Genomic DNA, 18,829 nt, shown 5'->3' on the forward strand with positions numbered 1-18,829 from the left:
GTATTTTCTCTTTTTTGAACGAACAGATTGACGCTCTAACGGCTCTTGTGCGGAGTATGTGTGGTCCGCCATTAGCGCAAATTTTGCTTCTTACTGCAACAAAGAACCGTTTATATTTCTACTAAAAAACACGACAAGTAAATGCTGTTATTGTTCTTCCTCTTCTTCTGCTAATCCTTCTATGTAGTCGCTTTGAAGCTGCTCCAAAAAACAGCCGAAGAAGAAGAACATATTCTCGCGCATCCTTCGTTTTACGAAACGCGCTCAGTTTGTCCGTGTAGTGCTACTATAGAAACATGGCTGTGCACATTAATAAATTACATGTAAGGGTGTGCCCGCGGTGTATATACATAAAATGGCTCATTGTAAGGTAATATAAACATTTCGTTTCATTTTGTAAGGTATTTCTTCACCACTCACAACATAGTTTTTTATTATATATTACATTTAGGTGAATAAATCCTTCAAAATCCTACACATTGTACCTTTAAGTAAAAAATTCAAAAGAATTAAAAAGTTAATTTGACCCATTTGAAAGGCCACCAGCAGATGGCACTGTATACACATGGAATGCAACTCCAAGTGTTCACATGTTCCTTTTTACCAAAATGTCACATTTCGAATCGAAATCCCTAACAGATTCTACTTCCCCTAACATCAGAAAGAGTACAAACCTGTTGGTAGTCAAAGACCTTTATTTATCCTTATAACACAGATTTTTTCAAATGACAGAGAACATTCTTGAATTTGAGTTCAAATGGTGTATAAATGGAGCGTTATTGTCTCTCGGTGAAGATGGGGACATTTTGTTTAACTGGTCATATGTGTGATGCTGGGATCCATTTATGTAGTTTATTTTAATTTCAATTGTTGTTTTTTATTTTTATTTGTTATTTTATTTTCCCCTGACATTAGTTTGTACTTTGTCTGGGGAAATAATTTCATGCCTGTTTTCAGGAAAACTTTTTAATAAGGTGTGTTTAAGTCAAAAGTCTTTCTCTCTCTCTCTCTCTCTCTCTCTCTCTCTCTCTAGTTGGTTAAGCAGTGTTGAAGCAGATGGACAAAAGAGGGGTCATTTTGTATTTTATGCAAAAATAAATTTCAGTATCAAACAAACAAAAAATACTGTCATTTGAGCTCCTCTTGTTACAGTGTAGTCATCTGTGGTCGTTTTTTTGACAAGGGGTCTTGCAGCCACCTTATATGCTTTAGGCACATGTCCTAATGTCAGAGATGAGATAATAATACTAAGAAGAGGATCTATAATTTCAGGGAGCATCTCTTCCCTTAGATTTGTAGCGTGCATGTAGTTGACTTGGATTATCTAATGATTTAAGACAGTTCTTCGTGATCTACCGTAGAAAATAAAATTTATCCTAGAGAGAATGCATCTTTTGTTCTGACACTTCTTATTTTTACAATTTTACGTGTCTAATACATGCACGGGCAACTTATAAGACAGCAAAGAGACAGAAAAACACATATTAGTGACCCATTTAATACCAGATATTTCAGAGCGGGCAGAGTGTGGGATTTAAAATTGTTTGAGAAACATACACTTTGTGTGGAGTAACACTCAACATTCCATTCCATTTTCTACCGCTTATCCGAACTACCTCGGGTCACGGGGAGCCTGCGCCTATCTCAGGAGTCATCGGGCATCAAGGCAGGATACACCCTGGATGGAGTGCCAACCCATCGCAGGGCACACACACTCACTCATTCACACACTCACACCCTACGGACAATTTTTCCAGAGATGCCAATCAACCTACCATACATGTCTTTGGACCAGGGGAGGAAACTGGAGTACCCGGAGGAAACCCCCGAGGCACGGGGAGAACATGCAAACTCCACACACACAAGTCGGAAGCGGGAATCGAACCCCCAACCCTGGAGGTGTGAGGCGAACGTGCTAACCACTAAGCCACCGTGCCCCCCTATCACTCAACATCATAAACAAATTTTGACAAAGGAGGATTTTAGAGGGTTTTGCATCTGAACTCTTCAAATACTGTGGAAGTAACAGCTGAACTTGATCTCAGAAATCATTCTATAATGTATAACAATAAAAAGCAAATGTATTACAAACAGAAATATACAAATCTTACACATAATTACACTCATTTTCAATTTGCAAAAACAAAAAAAAACATTTACATTATATAAAAAACAGTCTCAGTGTAACAGAAAAGTTCTCCGGTGTGTTTCCCAAAAGCATCGTTCACCAACTTGTTCGCTAACAGTTCAAGTGTTTCCCGATTCATTCGCTAACAGCATCGCAAAGCTGCTCTCAAGCTGTGGTTAGAAGTGTAGTATATTTTTATAATGACATGCAGACTTACATCATGCTTTTTAGCAAAATAAACAATCACCATACAGTGCATCCTATATTAATCATCCTAAATATATACAAATCCCATGTTGTGTCTTTTGGTTTGTCAAAAGAATTAATGCAGTATTTTGGCCCTTGAGGACTTAATCTTTTCATGCAATGTACATTATTACAGCAACAATTTGAACTTAATTCCATCTGTACGTTTTTATTCCTAGATGATATTACTACACTCCACCACCTGCCTCAAGTCATCAACTAGAAACAACAGAGTTACTATGGTTTCGGGAAGCAGCCGTGACAACGGTTCATTTCCTCAACGATGGATTGTATTAAGTCGATGTTGTGAAACGCACCCCTGGTAGATGATCGTCTCTCATCTTTGTGATTCCATAGATTCAGGTTGAGTTTCTTCTTAACTTCTATCAGTCTCTTGTTTATTCAATAGAGGATTCACGTCAAGAGATTCTTTGTTCTGTTTGGATTCATCAGTGGCTGGAGTTTCTGGTGCATTCTGAGTTTGAGAAAAGACAACCCACACCATAAGAGACTACTGTATGATACAGTATGAGATCACGGTTTGGCTGATACAAATCTGCTGTTGCACATTATCATAAGCTATAAAGGCAAACGTTTGCGGCTTTTAACATGACAGGTTAGCGATTCATTAGTGAAGAGCTTGAGAATATGTATGTTTTTGGGGTCAAGTTAGCCGATCAGGATGAATACAGATATTGAAGTCTTTGGGTAGCCTATTAAATATCTTACTACTTATGGCCCAAACTGCTTTGTGTCAAAAAAGGGAGACACCCAAAAAGTGAAATGCTGTGTTACTTCAGAAACACAACTGAGAACAACATCTCTCTAAATATTAAGAGAATGATTTAAAACAATGTAGACTATCTTCATATAATACTAACTAACCTGAGAAAACCAGTTCAGGTTCCAGACTGATTCCAATGAATGTAGTTTAATTTGACCTTGTTGCATTCTTTGTTCACAAAAGTACATTATTTAAACCAATAATTTTATATGTATAATTGTAAAACTCAGGAAAGTGTTATATGAGGTACTCACGGTAGAATGTTCATCAGATTTCTGTGTGAATGAAACCATGAATAATAAACAATATGACACAACATCTTTATACTTTTGGACAGTTATTCAACAGTTGTTTTGTTTCTTCTCATTAAACAGTTATACTTAAAGGGGTCATATGACAGGGCTAAAACGAATATTATCGTTTGTTTAAGATGTAATGCAATGTGTATGCCCCCGTGCATGTTTGTATCTTCACTTTGCCCCGCCTCTCTGAAACGCAAATATTTTTTACAAAGCTCATCGCTCTGAAAAGGGTTGTGCTATGATTGGCCAGTTAACCAGTGCTGAGAGATTGGTCGAATTCCGCAAGCGTTTGACGAAAATTCAACGTAATTTTAAAATTTTACCATATTTGGAACATCAGGTTCCAACGCAATTGTACTGACAGGTACACCCACCTTACTTGTGTATACATTTGAGCGGTTTTATTCAAATCATACCACCAACTGACGTAGATTTGTGGAGGTGTGTGGTTACACCAAGTGTTTCAGGCAGGTCTTGGTGAGCATTCACCTAAATTTTGCAATTTTACGTGTCTAATACATGCATGGGCGACTCATAACACACCAAAAGACACAAAAAACCTATTCGCATCATATGAGCCCTTTAAATAAATGAACAAAATCTTTCACAGATATGTTAAAAATTCTGGAGATACGTATGACTCTAATTCATATAAATGGTCTTAATAAAATCTTTTATATTGAACATAATGATGTTATTCCTTCACTGTTGCCATTTTGATACTACATCATCATTTCTCACTTTATCTCAGGAACTTTTTCTATTATTGCAGAAAATGATAATGACAAAGAATATAATTTACAAAAACAGTAACCAAAAGCATTTGCTTTATCATGATCTTGAACCCATACTTAAACATCTAACAAGGTCATATTGGTAATTGAAGTATAGAGAAAACAGTACATGTTTCCTTTACTAGTGAAAGTTGAATATTTAAGCTCAACTATCACAAAAAAAGATTTATATGTTTACATTATATTTGATACCAACCTGGCAAGACCCCACACACGGTTTGATCCCTGTTCATTCAGAGCAATGGAGAAAAAGATCATTAGATTGTTATTTAGACAATGCTCTCGGCAGATAAACCTCATATCAAATCAGTCTCCAAAATAAAAACTCAATCTACATTTATTAAAAGTAGAATCACGAAATATTTAGAAATGAGAAAAAATGATGATCATATCAAATAAATATCAGTCCTGAAAGTCTTTCTGGATAAAAGGGTCTGCTAACTGCCTGAATGTATAAATGTCAGTTTTTCAAACACACACAATCAATCAAACACCAGCTACACACACACACAAAGGCAAATGGGGCATGTGCAAGAGAAAGGATAAAGTGTTAAGACATTTTGTTATATTGACACAATAAAATCAAGTAAAGGAGGAGACACATCATGATCAGAAGGCATTATTAACAAAATGTCTAATGAAGTTCAGTTTTGTACTCACATGGTGCAAACACCAGTAAAATCAGCACAGATGAGATAAAGAGAGTTTCACAGGAAAATGTGATGATTCTCAGATCACCCATCAGACCTTCACCATTAACTGAGAATAATATATTTAGAAATTAAACAGGAGGCTGTTTTGTTTGAATGTTTTTGCTGTTGTTCCCAAAAAAACATACAATTCTGACAATAATGATATTTATTCGTCAAGTATAATTGATCTAAATAGCGTTCAAATATGGGTGAACCTGAATTCTTATTCGATCAGAATGACTTTGAGATGAAGATAAAGAGTAAACTGACTAGATTTATAAAAAAACTTTTTCCAAGCAAGTTAAAGATGTATGATATTAAACTGTTGACTCACCGGTTTTCAGTATCAGTTCTGTCATCAGTCCAACAGCGCTGATTAAAACAACACCAACTGATCCAAACACATACACTGTGATGACACGGGGAAAATCTGTGAATTAACACATTTCACCATCATCATTTAGAGTTAATAAGACACATTAAGACCCCTAGGAATACACAGACAGAATTACTGTCAGTAAAAACACACATTATCTTGATTCTGAAGCATCTTGAGGATTTGATATTTATTTTCATTCATGCAGAGTTCTAATTGTTTATAGAATTCATTTACATTTAGTTAATTATGTTATGTTTTCATTCATTCTATGTTTGTGTTTTCATGTTTCATAGTTAAATAAAAGTATAGAAAAAGCTTGCCAGTTAATTACTAGTCTATAAAAATGCCTGTCCGTATAGTAAGTAAATACTAAAATAAATAACAGTGATTAATAAGAAGAAGTAATATGTGAATACACACACACACCATATTTCTCACAACAGATTCATGTATTACTATAGATTCATCAATAAAGGGCTAGAGAATATAGGAGTGGAAGATTTTCTTCTGGAGAGATAAATAGATGGGTTTGGAGACAATAAACAAGAGCTGATAAATAAACATCACACAGAGAAGATGATCAAATCAGATGATTAATAATGTACCTGTATCTTCAAATGCCAAGGAAAAGTTCCAAATTGTCCATAATACTTGAACAAACCCCATCATACAGGCCCATCCAACACGATCTAAACAAGGTTAAAAACAATGTAGCACAATTTTTTAATTGAAATCAGTAAAATGTGTATTTAATGTCTCAAGTTATTTTACAGTTACTATAACTTAACTTGGGCAACATGTGTTAAGAACCGTTCCATTTGTGCATGTACATTCATTGTTTTGCAGAAAAGGAAACATTGATTAATCCCTTTCCAAAAAAAAACAAGATTATCTTTAAAATACAGTATTCTGATAAAGGAACGTTTAAGAGCTTAAAGAACGTTTGAGTTAATATTGTATGCTTACATTTAATTCTAAAGAAAAACATGAATATACCTTTTTCCTTTTCCAGTGCCATGGTGTAGAAAAACATCATTACTGTAGTCACCAACAACATCATTACAAACCAAACTGATCTCATGACCAAAGGTGAACCTAAGAAATATATTCATAATTTAACAGCAATATAGTTTGACTGAATTGTAAAGACAAAACTTGAAGATCATCAGTAGAAACATGGTAACCATTTGCCATAAGATCCCATTTGTAAACTATAATAGTTGATATGAAATAATAAATAAATAACAATACCTCTGAAGCTTCTTTAGCAGCTACTTCTATATGAATATTAATGGTAATTTCAACATTTATCAATACATTTTTATATCAAAAGCCACAAACACATCTCTGCTACAAATAAACACTTAAAATTTGGGTGTGTAAACCATACCCATAATGCACCTTGAGGCACATACTATTTTCAACCGTCAAACTAAAGAGAAGATGAGGCACGCACTGACTTAAAGCATCATCAGAAGAACATGTTGGACAAGGAATGACCGAATGTTGTCTTGTGTAACTGTAATCTGATACTGAAAAGTTTGGGGACTTCCTTGCTTCTGGACAGGGACTGCCCGAGACCACATAAGACTTACCGGTATGCCACGATGTACAGTTTCGCATGGTAAGGTTTGTGAGCATGTAAATGTCACTGAAACCTCATTGAACTCACAAGGTCTGCTTGCAAAGGTTAAACGATTGTTTCGAGTTTACGGCGATAGTGATGAAGTCTTGTGTAGGTGATACCTGTGCTTGCAGATGAAGTTATTCCAGTGTGTGCATGATGCTTAGCTTTATGCGCAAGCAGAGAGACGCTGAGAGTGAGCATGATACCGTCACCCAAACGATCTCAATAAATTGCTGTTAAACCTTCAAATTGCTGTGATGTGCGTATGGGTCGAACACAAGTAATCATTTCAGAGTTGACATCAACACCTTTCCTGTAGCTCAGCGGTAAGAGCATCGTGTTAACAGTGCAAGGTTGTAGGTTCGATCCCAGGGGATTGCAAATACCTACGTATAAATGTATAGGATAAACCAATGTAAGTCGCTTTGGATAAAAGCATCAGACAAATGCTTAAATGTTTATGTAAACATTACGGCTGGTGTTTTTTTTATGGCACATTTAGTCAAACTCCAAAGAAAGGGTCAAACTTAAGCAACAGTGCTACTCTATGAACATTGGTTTGTTACTTTTGAAAACAGTGTTCTTTAAGAGAGCTGATAACTTTCACTCACTAAATGAGGTTTGTTAAGATAAAGTCCAAATGAATTATAGAAATTCTATTGACGAACTCAGTCTGTTGATCTTTAGTTGAAGCTGTAGAATCTCCCAGATTCTTCTGTTAACTTCTTGTTGTTCCAGTAGTTTTGGTGAGTTGACTTCTCATCCGTCTCTCCTGGCTGGATCGCCAAATTGTTAGATTTTCTTGAATTTGGCTGAGCAGTTGTTGGGTTGCTGGCCAACGTATTAGAATGCTTCTAATATGTAAAAGAAGAGTAAGCTGAGTTCGGGAGAAAAGCATTTATTGAAGATGCTCGTGTAGCATATCGGTCTTCTGGAACTTAACCCAAGGTACAGTCTGTTTGACCAGACTTTATACCTGGCAAAAAATGGCTTTCAGACAATAGACAGATACCATGAGGACCTCCTACTGGAGAACTTACAAAAGACAGGATGGAAGGGGCATCAGTTGATCGCACCTTACAAATATATTTTAATTACAGGTGGGGCACAGACACAATCAATGTCAGACAAACATACGAAATAATGACACACAATCCTTCAACAGTCATTTTGAAATTATCGCGTTGCAGGTTAGAATCCACCTCTCGTTTGTTTACATTTTCACATCACATATCATACAGGCATTTATTTTCATCAAAATGAAGAAATTATTTCAAAAATGCCTAACAAGTGTTTAATAATAAAGTGTATGGTAAGGTAAGGGGTCGTAGGAGCTCTTTATTATCGACATATGCCGATAAATTGGCATTTTTTATTTTTATTTGAACAGTAATATAACAATCTCATCTGCCTACGCCACATTTATAAATATTGGCACATTTATAATACTTGTTACGTTATCTGTGAATAATATAAAAATGTTCTCCATGTGCCGGTGTTGCGCAGTCGCTTTTTTTGCACTAAATATCCACACGTCTTTTGGATTATGCCTACTACTTCTGCAATAAACTGCGACAAGGTAAGACATGAATTATATTTAATCATGTTTGCTGTTAATTAAATTTTTTGTTAGGCCAATATTTTTCACTCTCACCCGTTTAACGTTGTCTTTGGTAACTGTTATGACAATATCTGGCAGTGAAGCGATTGTCTCACACAGTATAAACAGCAGATGGTTTAGATATTTTGTTGGATTCGCCCTTCTGCTGCAGAAATTAGAGCTTTAAAAAGCACATTTTAAACGATATGAGGGTAGTGTTGGTTATCTGTAAGTCTTTGTGCATGTTCGTGCGTTCAATCACATTTCTAATTTAAGCATTTGCCAGATGCTTTTATCCAAAGCGACTTACATTGCATTATCCTATACATTCATAGGTATGTGCAATCCACTGGGATCGAACCCACAACCTTGCGTTGTTAATGCAATGCTCTTACCACTGATTAACAGTAACAGAAGTTTGAAGATAAAAAGATAAACTATTGTGGTGATTTAATTCTGCATTTATATCAGAGATTAGAAGATAATTCAAACACTTACAGCCTACATTCCGCCCACATGTAACATCCCAATTCCATCTTGTCGCAGTTAGTATCACAGGTAAAACTGCTACAATGAAGAGACCTGAAAACAGAAGAATGATTCTATTTATACTCAGACTAACTGGCACAGATAAGACAACACATGTTATTTTGTGTTTTGATGAAAGATCTCAACACATCAGTTATAGTTATCATCAGTAATTATGGCTAAAGTATATAAAACGTAAGATATTTATAACTGGTATATATAAGTATAAGGAATTATAAAGAAATTTTATCAAAATCAACACTACTTTTCAGATTTGAATGAATGTCAATGAATGCTGAAATCTCAAAGTGTTTTACTACATTTACTTTTATGCATTTGGCAGACGATTTTATCCAAAGCGATTTACATTGAATTATCCTATACATTAATACAAAGGTATGTGCAATCCCCTGCTCTTAACTCTGAGCTAGAGGAAAGCTGTACTATCCACGTAAAATATTTAAATCCCTGCAATAATTTTATTCACACCCCATAAATGCACGTATATAATTTATAAAGATGATCTCACCTCCTCTGTCTGATCCAAAAGAGTAGAACATGAGGACTAATTGTAATGACGGCAGCACATCCAAGAATATATTAGCCAGAACATTAAATACTTTAATCACCAGTTCACTTAATTTCCCAGAGATTTTGCCAAACACTGAATAAGAAAAACATTACAATCAATAAAATGATTTAAATGCTTGATTCAGTTTTCAAATAATGTTGTGACAGTTACGGGAGACTTTACAAATTAAAAAATTGACCTAATGACTGAATGATAAGTGAAGAAACATATTGTACAAAAATATCAAATAACAAGAACAACTAATAACATAAGAAGACAAAACTCTTCAAAACAGGATTAAATAAGTTCCCCAAATTTTTGTGTGAAGATTTTCCAAATGTATCCATGTCTAAACCAATCATAAAACAATAAGTAAGGACAAGATTACTGATCTCTGAGTATATTTACTGTTGCAATGAATTTGTGAGCATGGAACGATGTGTTTAGTAAGAAAATGTTCACATTTCGGCGAACCAGCAGGACTACGGCTGAACATTGTTAAGTGCCTCTGTGATCATGCTTCTAGAAAGTACAAAAGTTCACCAAGCTTTTTTGCATATTCTTGATGTACCTCGAAGTGATTTTGTAAAGCATTGTGTGTGCTCTGCTCTTTATAATAAACATGCCTCTGCCTTGCCTTGGACAGTTGGGCAAGGTTTTATGAAAGAAAGAAACAAATAAGTAAAAAATACTCACCGTAAATACTGTAGAAGAGGTAGAACAGAAGTGCTAATACAAAGAGGACTTTTATTATAAGGGCTTCAAATCCAGCATAATTTAGACTTTTCCCCCAGGCAAGGTGAAAAAGTACTGGAAGACAGGAAAAGATAAAATAATAATTACCAAATATAAAACTGGCAAAATATTAAAAATAAAAAATAAAGATTTTAACACCATTGTTTTAACACCATTGAATTAGGTTGGCTGCTAAATGTTTACATTTTAAAATAACATATTTCAAATCAGGTAGATCAAACTAACATTTGATGGTTTTTCAATTTAATTACTGTAAATAAATCAAGTTAATAAAAGACAATTATTTTGAACTTAATCCATTTGAGTTGAGATACACAATGGACATTAGTTGTATAAAAGAAGCATTATAGAAACAGGATTTCCACTTCCCCTCATGCTTTGCACAGGGCTTAATTTTATCCGAAGCGACTTGCAAGTAGGAGAATACATTTTAGTTAAGTTAACTAGGCCATGGTGAGGATTAAAGCTGCAGTAAGCAAGGGAGAGAATGAACAACAAAATATATTTCATTAGACGGATAGTTATTGTTTAGTCAAATAGATGTGGAACAGGTATGTATTGAGCTGTATTTTAAAGGTTGTGAAGGATCGTCTTGGTAACGTATGTAACCTTAGTTCCCAGATGGAGGGAACAAGACGTTGTGTCGAACCGACAGTTGGGGTTTGTCTTGAGAACATATCAACTTCGACTAGACTTAGAAAAGGCCAACAGAAAGGAAACTGCTGTTCGGGTGGAGGCTGGCAGTTCATTCCACCACAGGGGAACCTAATCCCATACATTAAATATTTGAGTAGAGATACCATATATATGTTATGCGGAACCGCCGTCCATATTTTTTATTTATTTAGTTTTAAGTATAATTATAAAAAGTTAATTTCTACAAAAATTTCTAACACTGTACAGAGAAGCCATTCAGGGTCTGATTTATTTTACTATATCTTTTCCAGAAAATTTCCATGTAATGAGTTCCCCCCCCAATCAGCTGCATCAGAATGAATTGTGGAATGAAACCTGCAAATGTGGATTCTGGCATTAATCAGCATGTTTGACAATATCTAATGGGTGAAATTTCAGAGGTATTTACCTGAATACAGAACAGATGAGAACACAATATATTCTGTGTCATAACTGTAAACCAGGATCCACGTTTTCATAATGCCTAAAGAAAATGTCATAATGGAAATTAATAATCACTGACACAGATGTCTGTGCATCTATTTATGATTCATTTTGTGATCTTTGCTGATAGACTGACAATCATAAGAAGTAAATCAAACCTGTGAACTGTTGAACATATGGAGCAGTCCAGAGCAACATGACAGGTCTGACAACATAAAGAGCACAACAGCAGACCGCCTCATACACAGATCCTAAAACACAAACACGTTTGAATCACATCACTGTTTCAGATATTTAAAATGTTCACTGGCTCCATCACTATGCATTCTTAGACAGTTATATACTTTTTTAAATCTAACATGTTTCAATTGATAATGAAATTGTTAATGAATGTCTTAATTATAAACATTACTGTTAATAAATATATTAATTTGAAATGATTTACTATTTGGTCCAAATAGTAAAAACATTTAATAATGAAAGACTGATTATTAAAGAAACAGTACATGTCAACAAGTAGATCCAGCAATATAATGCTTATAAACACTGACCTTCAGAAACACCAAAGAAGAAAAAAGCAAAAAACATGAAGATATTTGGACAGAAGACCAGTAACAGCTGAAGATGAAGAACTGTGTTAAGAGAGGAAAAACGTATAAATGCCTAAATAACATCTAAAAAACATTTTTTTTCTTCATCAAACAACCTCCAAAGAAAGAAATCAAACACTCAAATGTTCATGTTATTGTCACGATCAACAGCTGAGTGCCCTCTGAGGCCCACTACAAAACATTACGATTAATAAATGTATCTATTTAAGTGTGGCATACTGGGATGTTCTGACACGCAAAGTAAAATGCGCACATGACTGAGCAGAAAGTGATGCTTTGTTTGTCATGGTGACGTGATTTCTCCGTTAATAACAAACACCGTTCATCTGGCACAAACATTTTTGCTTGACACACACCCCGATTTTAATATATATTCTTTAATATAAAAAAGAGGAAATGTATTATTTTACGTTCCAAATAAATTAGAAAGTGTATTAAAAGAAAAAAAAATATGGCAATTTATCAACTTGTCACCCATTTGGAAGATTTAAGAGGCCCTTTGATTTTAAATATATATGACATGATCCTTGTTATGAATTAAAGGAATAGCTCACCCTAAAAATTTAAATGTTGTTCACCTCCAGTTGTTTCAAACTAATATACATTTCTTCATAGCTCTGAACACAAATAAAGATGAATGGAAGAGTCTAACTTATCCATTTTTGGTCACTCGTAACTTCTATAGTAGTCTTTTGTCCTACTATGGGAGTCAACGGTGACCTAAAATGATTTAAATAAAAAAAATGTATATCTCCCTTCGTTCATTTGTTTTCAGCACAACAATGAAATGTATACAGGTTTGCACCAGCTGGAGTTTGAGCAAATGATGACAACCTTTTCATTTTGGGGTGAGCTGTTCCTTTAATCGTGTTTAGGACGTAAACTAAAAGCAACTAGTCTTATACCCTTTATTTTTTTATATTTAAATTAGAAAACGAGAATCAGATTGGGAAGATTTTTACATTTGATATATGCTATGAGAACCGTCAGCCAATGAATGTTTTTGTGTAAAGAAAGTTTACCTGTGTTGTTTGATCTGCAGTAGATGAGAGAACAGAAGAGAAGAGCAGATCCACATGCAGAAATACACAAAATCAACACCATTATGTCTAAACCAGACAAACCTGAAACACAAACACACATCAGTTACTGGACATAATATATAACTGTTCATGAAACAGATCTGTTTGTGGTTCAACATTCAAAGTTGTCTATGACAGCTGTTTAGTGGGCTACGGCAGGCGACTGACATGTGTAAATACTGGTTATCTAGCTGTAGCCAACAACATTTCAACATGTCGCTTTAATATTAAAACTGATACAATAATGTGTTTTTATCATCTACATACATACAAAAATAAATGAAAGAATACTCATTGTATGAAAACAAATGCATTTTGGAAAACCTTTGAATTAAAGACATGTTGAATTAAACAAATGGTGAAACTTTTTACATAAAATCCAGAGACAGAAACTCATGTAATCAAACTTACGAACACGTTTCAATGATATTTCCAGCACAGTTTCATGAGACTCGTGTCCACTGTGAACTGTACATGTGTATCTTCCCATATCTTGAGGTGTCACATGCTTCAACAGCAGAGAAAAATTTCCATGTCTAAAGTTATCAGTGAAGAAATGAGCTCGATCATCAAAGCTCTCCATATCTCCATCTTGATACAGAGAAATAAGAGTCTGTGTGTCTGATCTTCTCCATTCCACCTCCAGATCCTTCAGTGATGAGAGTGAATCAACAGAACAGGGCAGAAGAACTGAACCTCGCAGAGGAACAACCAGAGGACCTGATGCACCTTTTAACGTGAACCCTGAAAAAGACATTACAGGTTAATAATTGTTAAATAATAACTGTTCAAATATACAAAATATTGCGTAAAATATCTAGCCCATCCATCAAAAAGCTAAAGTTCTTACCAAACGTATCGCGTTACCAATAGAAATTACGATAACGCTGAGATGGCTGCTGTACCGAACTCACATAGACATAAATGGTTTCAAAGTGACAAGAACAAGAAATGTTACCGTGGACTGCCCTTAACTTCCAGTACACATTGACAAACAATAGAGTGCCTGTAGATTATTTCTGATAAGCAAGAGAAACAGGGAAGAACCATTAGTTGGCAAAACTTATCTCTCCGTTTAATTGAGTTTAGACAGTGAAACCAAGTTCAACCGCTAGATGTCAATAGACCATACGGTTACATTCAACACACACACGTGTGTGAAGATGTCCCACCTGTGTGTGTGTGTGTGTGAAGATGTCCCACTTGTGTGTGTGTTTGTGTGTGTGTGAAGATGCCCCACCTGTGTGTGTTTGTGTGTGTGTGAAGATGCCCCACCTGTGTGTGTTTGTGTGTGTGTGAAGATGTCCCACCCGTGAGTGTGTGTGAAGATGTCCCACCCATACCATACCAGCGAGCTTCTGCTTCTCAGGCTGTTGTGAATGGTCGGTCCTCCTCTCAGTGCACATGTATTCATAAACTTTGGCATCTATCCCAAATGGTGCACTCTGGTCTTGTGGACATCCTCTGAGTCTATACTTTGTGACGTCAGGAAGTGCAGACCTATAGGCACTAGGCACATATTTCTTTAAGATAGAGAAGCTGTGTTATTCAGCTTTACGGAGCCCAGGGACATCTAGATATAAATCTACACCAAAACATGGCTTATTACCTTGATTAAAGGATTTATTCTTGAACAGCTGGCATTATAGAAAATAGATAAGCAATAATGTGAATAAGAAACTTATTAATTTTGAATTTGATCAAAACATTCATTAAAAAATGTATCCTTCATCTTTACTCTGACATCCACGACACTGCTTCTATCGGTTCTGTGATTGGGGACTTCTGGGTTGGTAAAGTGTGTGAAGCCTGCAGCAGTGCGGGCTTCGCCAAAGACCCCATCAAGTGTGCAAAAGGGGCGCTGATGAGCACACTTCAGGGCGTAAAAATGAACATGCTATGGACTTGTGCACTAAGTGATAACGTGCAATTTAAGGCCACGAGACCACACGTCCACACGAAGTGCACCATTTGGGACAGGGCCTTTGTCTTTTAACAGTTAAAATGGCATTCACTTCACTTCATCAGTTAAAAACATACTCTGTTAACCTAACGCGCGGGGGAGAAGGTTTTCCTTAATAAACCCAGACTTTCTTTTGATCTCCTCCCCCTTTTTGTGGAGTACCTCATTCATTCATTCATTAAAACAGTCATTCATGGCACACATTTTGATCAAACAGAGACCATCTCAGTGACTAACAAGTGACCCTGGACAACAAAACCAGTCTTAAGTAACAGAACATTTTTAGTAATCGCCAAAAATAAAAGGTATGGATGAAAATTTACGATTTTTCTTTTCTGCGAAAAATCATTAGGATATTAAGTTAAGATCATGTTCCATGGAGACGATTTATAAATATCCTAATGTAAATGTATAAAAACTGCACGTTAGGTCTTTATGAAAAGGGCCTATAGACGTGTGAGAATGCGCTCATAATTCGTGTCTAACTGTTAATGGACGTGGCGAACTGTTTGTATGCTGAGGTACAATGTTCTTATTTGTATGTTGGGAGCTCAGAGCAATGAAACTTCAATCACTGTGTGAATCGAGTACAGTGTGAGTTCAACTCCAATGGGGACGTTTGTGGGATGCAGTACTTTGAGTAACCACTAGAGTGTAGTGTTGTGCCGCAAGTCATAACTGCATTTGTCATACAAGTCATACAAAACTGTGGGTGATTGAACCTGATGCATATATCTAACAGTTTGTTAATTGCCTAAACAATGTTTCAATAAAGGTGATATATATTTCCCCAAATATTCTGGTTTACTCTGTACCCGTCATTTTCTTTCATCGTCGGTCCTTCAGGGAGACGGGCGCAGGATGCTAAAGACCGCAGTCTCTAGCTGGGCTCCGTTACATATGCAAACTTGAATAAATAAAACAAGGCTACTCACCATCAGCGATCAGCAGCAGTATTGACATAAAAACACAGCTGGTAAAAAACATCTTTGAATAAACAGAATTAGACAAAACAAACAAGGCTTTCATATCAATGTATTATTGCAAGAACAGATTTCTTCTTCAGACGGGCGTTCATGTTTGGAAGTCGTCAGACTTTTACTTTCATTTTCGCTTTATTTGTTTCACTATGTCATGCTGGATCGAGTCAGGTGACCAAGAATTAATAAAATGGTGAAATACACTATAAACTATACAATCATAATGCGGATCAATATGAGGAATCATAATGTATTAGAAGTAGGTATTCATAACAAACAACAATAGACTATTGTTCCCACAGTAATAGATATTTGGAAAGAGGGGACGAAATTAATGCGGGCAGAAACTCAACCAAAGATCAGATAAAGCAGTTATAACCCATAAAGTAACACTTAAATAAATGTAAATATACACTCAAATGCAGCCTAAAAAAAGCCAGAGCAGTCGTATGTCGTGGTTAGTCATTTTACCAACAGAGAGCACTGTAAACCCTCTCACTGATTAACTGAAGACCAGAGCTCGCCATCCAATAAAAAGAGTGATTCTTCACTTACATGAAGTCCCATACTTACTACAAAATTAAAGTAGAAAGCAACATAGAATGCCTGCTTAGAAATGAAGGTCCATTCTTAACAGCACTTAAAAGTCAACAAAAAAGTAAATACTAATATAGATTCATTAAAAGTGAATGTAATAGCCTACAGCAGTGGTCTTCAACCCTGAACCTGGGGACCTACCACTCTTCACATTTTGTATTTCTCTTTTATATGACACAGTTGGTTCAATTCATGGACGTCTCCCTTAATAAGCTGATGATTTGAATCAGGTGTGTTAGATAAGGGAGACATTCAAAATGTGTAGTGGTGGGTCCCCGGGCTCAGGATTGAAAACCACTGGGTTACAGTATATAAGCATCTAGGCTATTATTTTCGATTCATTTCCGGTAGGCCTATTCCAATTCAAAGAGCACAGTGGCTGAGAGCGAAAATTAAACACATACAGGCCTATAGTAAAACAATTTACATAAACAGAGAACAGAAAAAACATCACATCAGACCCAACAATGCAGATGACCTGAAGGCCGCTATCAAAGCAACCTGGGCTTCCATTACACCTGAGCAGTGCCACAGAAATGAACACACTGTCCAGAAGCCTGACGTCTCTTTTTAAAATATCCTTTTTCTTTAGTGATCTTATGTAACATTCTAATTTTCTGAGACACTGAATTTGGGGTTTCAAATTTCAAGAAATAAAGCCTTGAAATGTTTCACTTTATGTGTAATGAGTCCATGTTATATTGTCCTTTTTGTCAAATGTGTATTTTCTCTCCCATATTTATTCCACCTCTTCTTACTTGTGCCTTGTCACTTGTTAACCTGTATGAGCACTGGAAGCTTCTGTCACTAAGACAAATTCCTTGTGTGTCAAAGCACACTGGCAATAAAGCTCTTTCTGATCCTGATACATGCAGTGTGCTGCTCGACTTTGGTCAGTTCAGAGTTCCTGCAACCGCAGCATAATGTCATCTGCTATTTCATGATTGCTTTCACTAAATCCTTGGTGTTTCGAAGTCTAATGTCATCATGCAACCGTTTTTTTTAGATGGATGGAGTAAGGTTAGGGTGCGGGTTAAGGCAGAGGTTTCGTAAGACTCGAAACACCAAAGATTTAGTGAGAGCCATTTCATGATTGGGAAGTGATATATTTACATTTACATTTAGTCATTTAGCAGAGGCTTTTATCCAAAGCAACTTGCAAAGAGTTTAGGGAGCAATAAGCAATATGTCATACAGGAGCCATAATACATTAGGTGCCAATACAGAGTTACTGGTTTCAACAATAGCTAGACCACTACCTGTTTAATTTTTTTTTTTCATTTGTCTGTCAAGTATTCACAGAAGAGATGTGTTTTAAGTAGTTTTTGAATGTTGTGAGAGATGTGGTTGACCAGACCGGGAAGGCAATTCAAGACCCCGCTGGTTTGCTGAACGCAGGGATCTTTATGGGGTGTAGGAGTGCAGGAGGATGTGAAAGTAAGCGGTGCAGATCCAGTGATACCCCTGTAGGCAAGAATTAGTGACTTGAATCTGATACGGGCTTCAACCGGTAGCCAGTGGAGAGAGATGAAAAGGGGTGTCATATGAACCCTTTTGGGCTGTTGGAAGAAGATATGGCCTCCGATATTTTATAATTACCATAGTCCCAGTGAAATAAAAAAGGACAATGCCAATTTTTTCAAGAATTATTGCAGCTCTTTTTAAAATTTGTGAGTCCTCACAACCCTTAGTTGAAATCTGAAAATGCACTTCACTCCTGTAATAATTTGTTTTAGGTGAAGTATGTTGGCGCTTCATCCGTTAACTCCTCCCCTTCAACTGTCAGTCTTCAGCCAGTTCCATTTCAATATGCAACGGCTGTTTTTAGACATTCAATTAAGTCACAGAGAAAGATGAAAGCCATCCCCACTACTTTCCTCCTTAGAAATTCTGTTCCAAGTAAAAACGATCGCAACTTCCGGTACACGGGGACTTATTTAGTTCAATAATTATGATTTACAATGAATTGTCATAAAGTTGAGCAATTATATAACAATCATATATTAAATACAGTTTTCTTTACTATATCCATGTTCTATATATACCCAATTTGATTTATATTGAAAACAA

At 35.9% G+C, this 18,829-nt stretch overlaps 1 protein-coding gene across 2 annotated transcripts; it reads right to left on the reverse strand.

The window, feature by feature from the left end:
• Nucleotides 1-1,533: 1,533 nt before the first annotated feature.
• LOC130426400 (uncharacterized) lies at nt 1,534-16,255 on the reverse strand. Of its 2 annotated transcripts, none has more exons than XM_056753156.1 (16): nt 16,118-16,255; nt 13,631-13,963; nt 13,160-13,261; nt 12,078-12,158; nt 11,685-11,777; nt 11,492-11,566; nt 10,348-10,461; nt 9,610-9,744; nt 9,051-9,134; nt 6,322-6,420; nt 5,931-6,014; nt 5,281-5,376; nt 4,915-5,013; nt 4,451-4,479; nt 3,413-3,433; nt 1,534-2,849 (listed from the first exon to the last, which is right to left on the reverse strand). In XM_056753156.1, the coding sequence occupies exons 1-16, from the start codon at nt 16,209-16,211 to the stop codon at nt 2,751-2,753; spliced, it is 1,638 nt and encodes a 545-aa protein (XP_056609134.1). In that variant the 5' UTR covers nt 16,212-16,255; the 3' UTR covers nt 1,534-2,750. The 2 variants fall into 2 exon arrangements, with proteins under 2 accessions (XP_056609134.1, XP_056609135.1); XM_056753157.1 differs by lacking the exon at nt 16,118-16,255 and adding an exon at nt 14,070-16,059.
• Nucleotides 16,256-18,829: the final 2,574 nt, after the last annotated feature.

This window comes from Triplophysa dalaica, chromosome 7, assembly GCF_015846415.1.
Source record: "Triplophysa dalaica isolate WHDGS20190420 chromosome 7, ASM1584641v1, whole genome shotgun sequence".
In the NCBI taxonomy this organism is placed as follows: domain Eukaryota; kingdom Metazoa; phylum Chordata; class Actinopteri; order Cypriniformes; family Nemacheilidae; genus Triplophysa; species Triplophysa dalaica.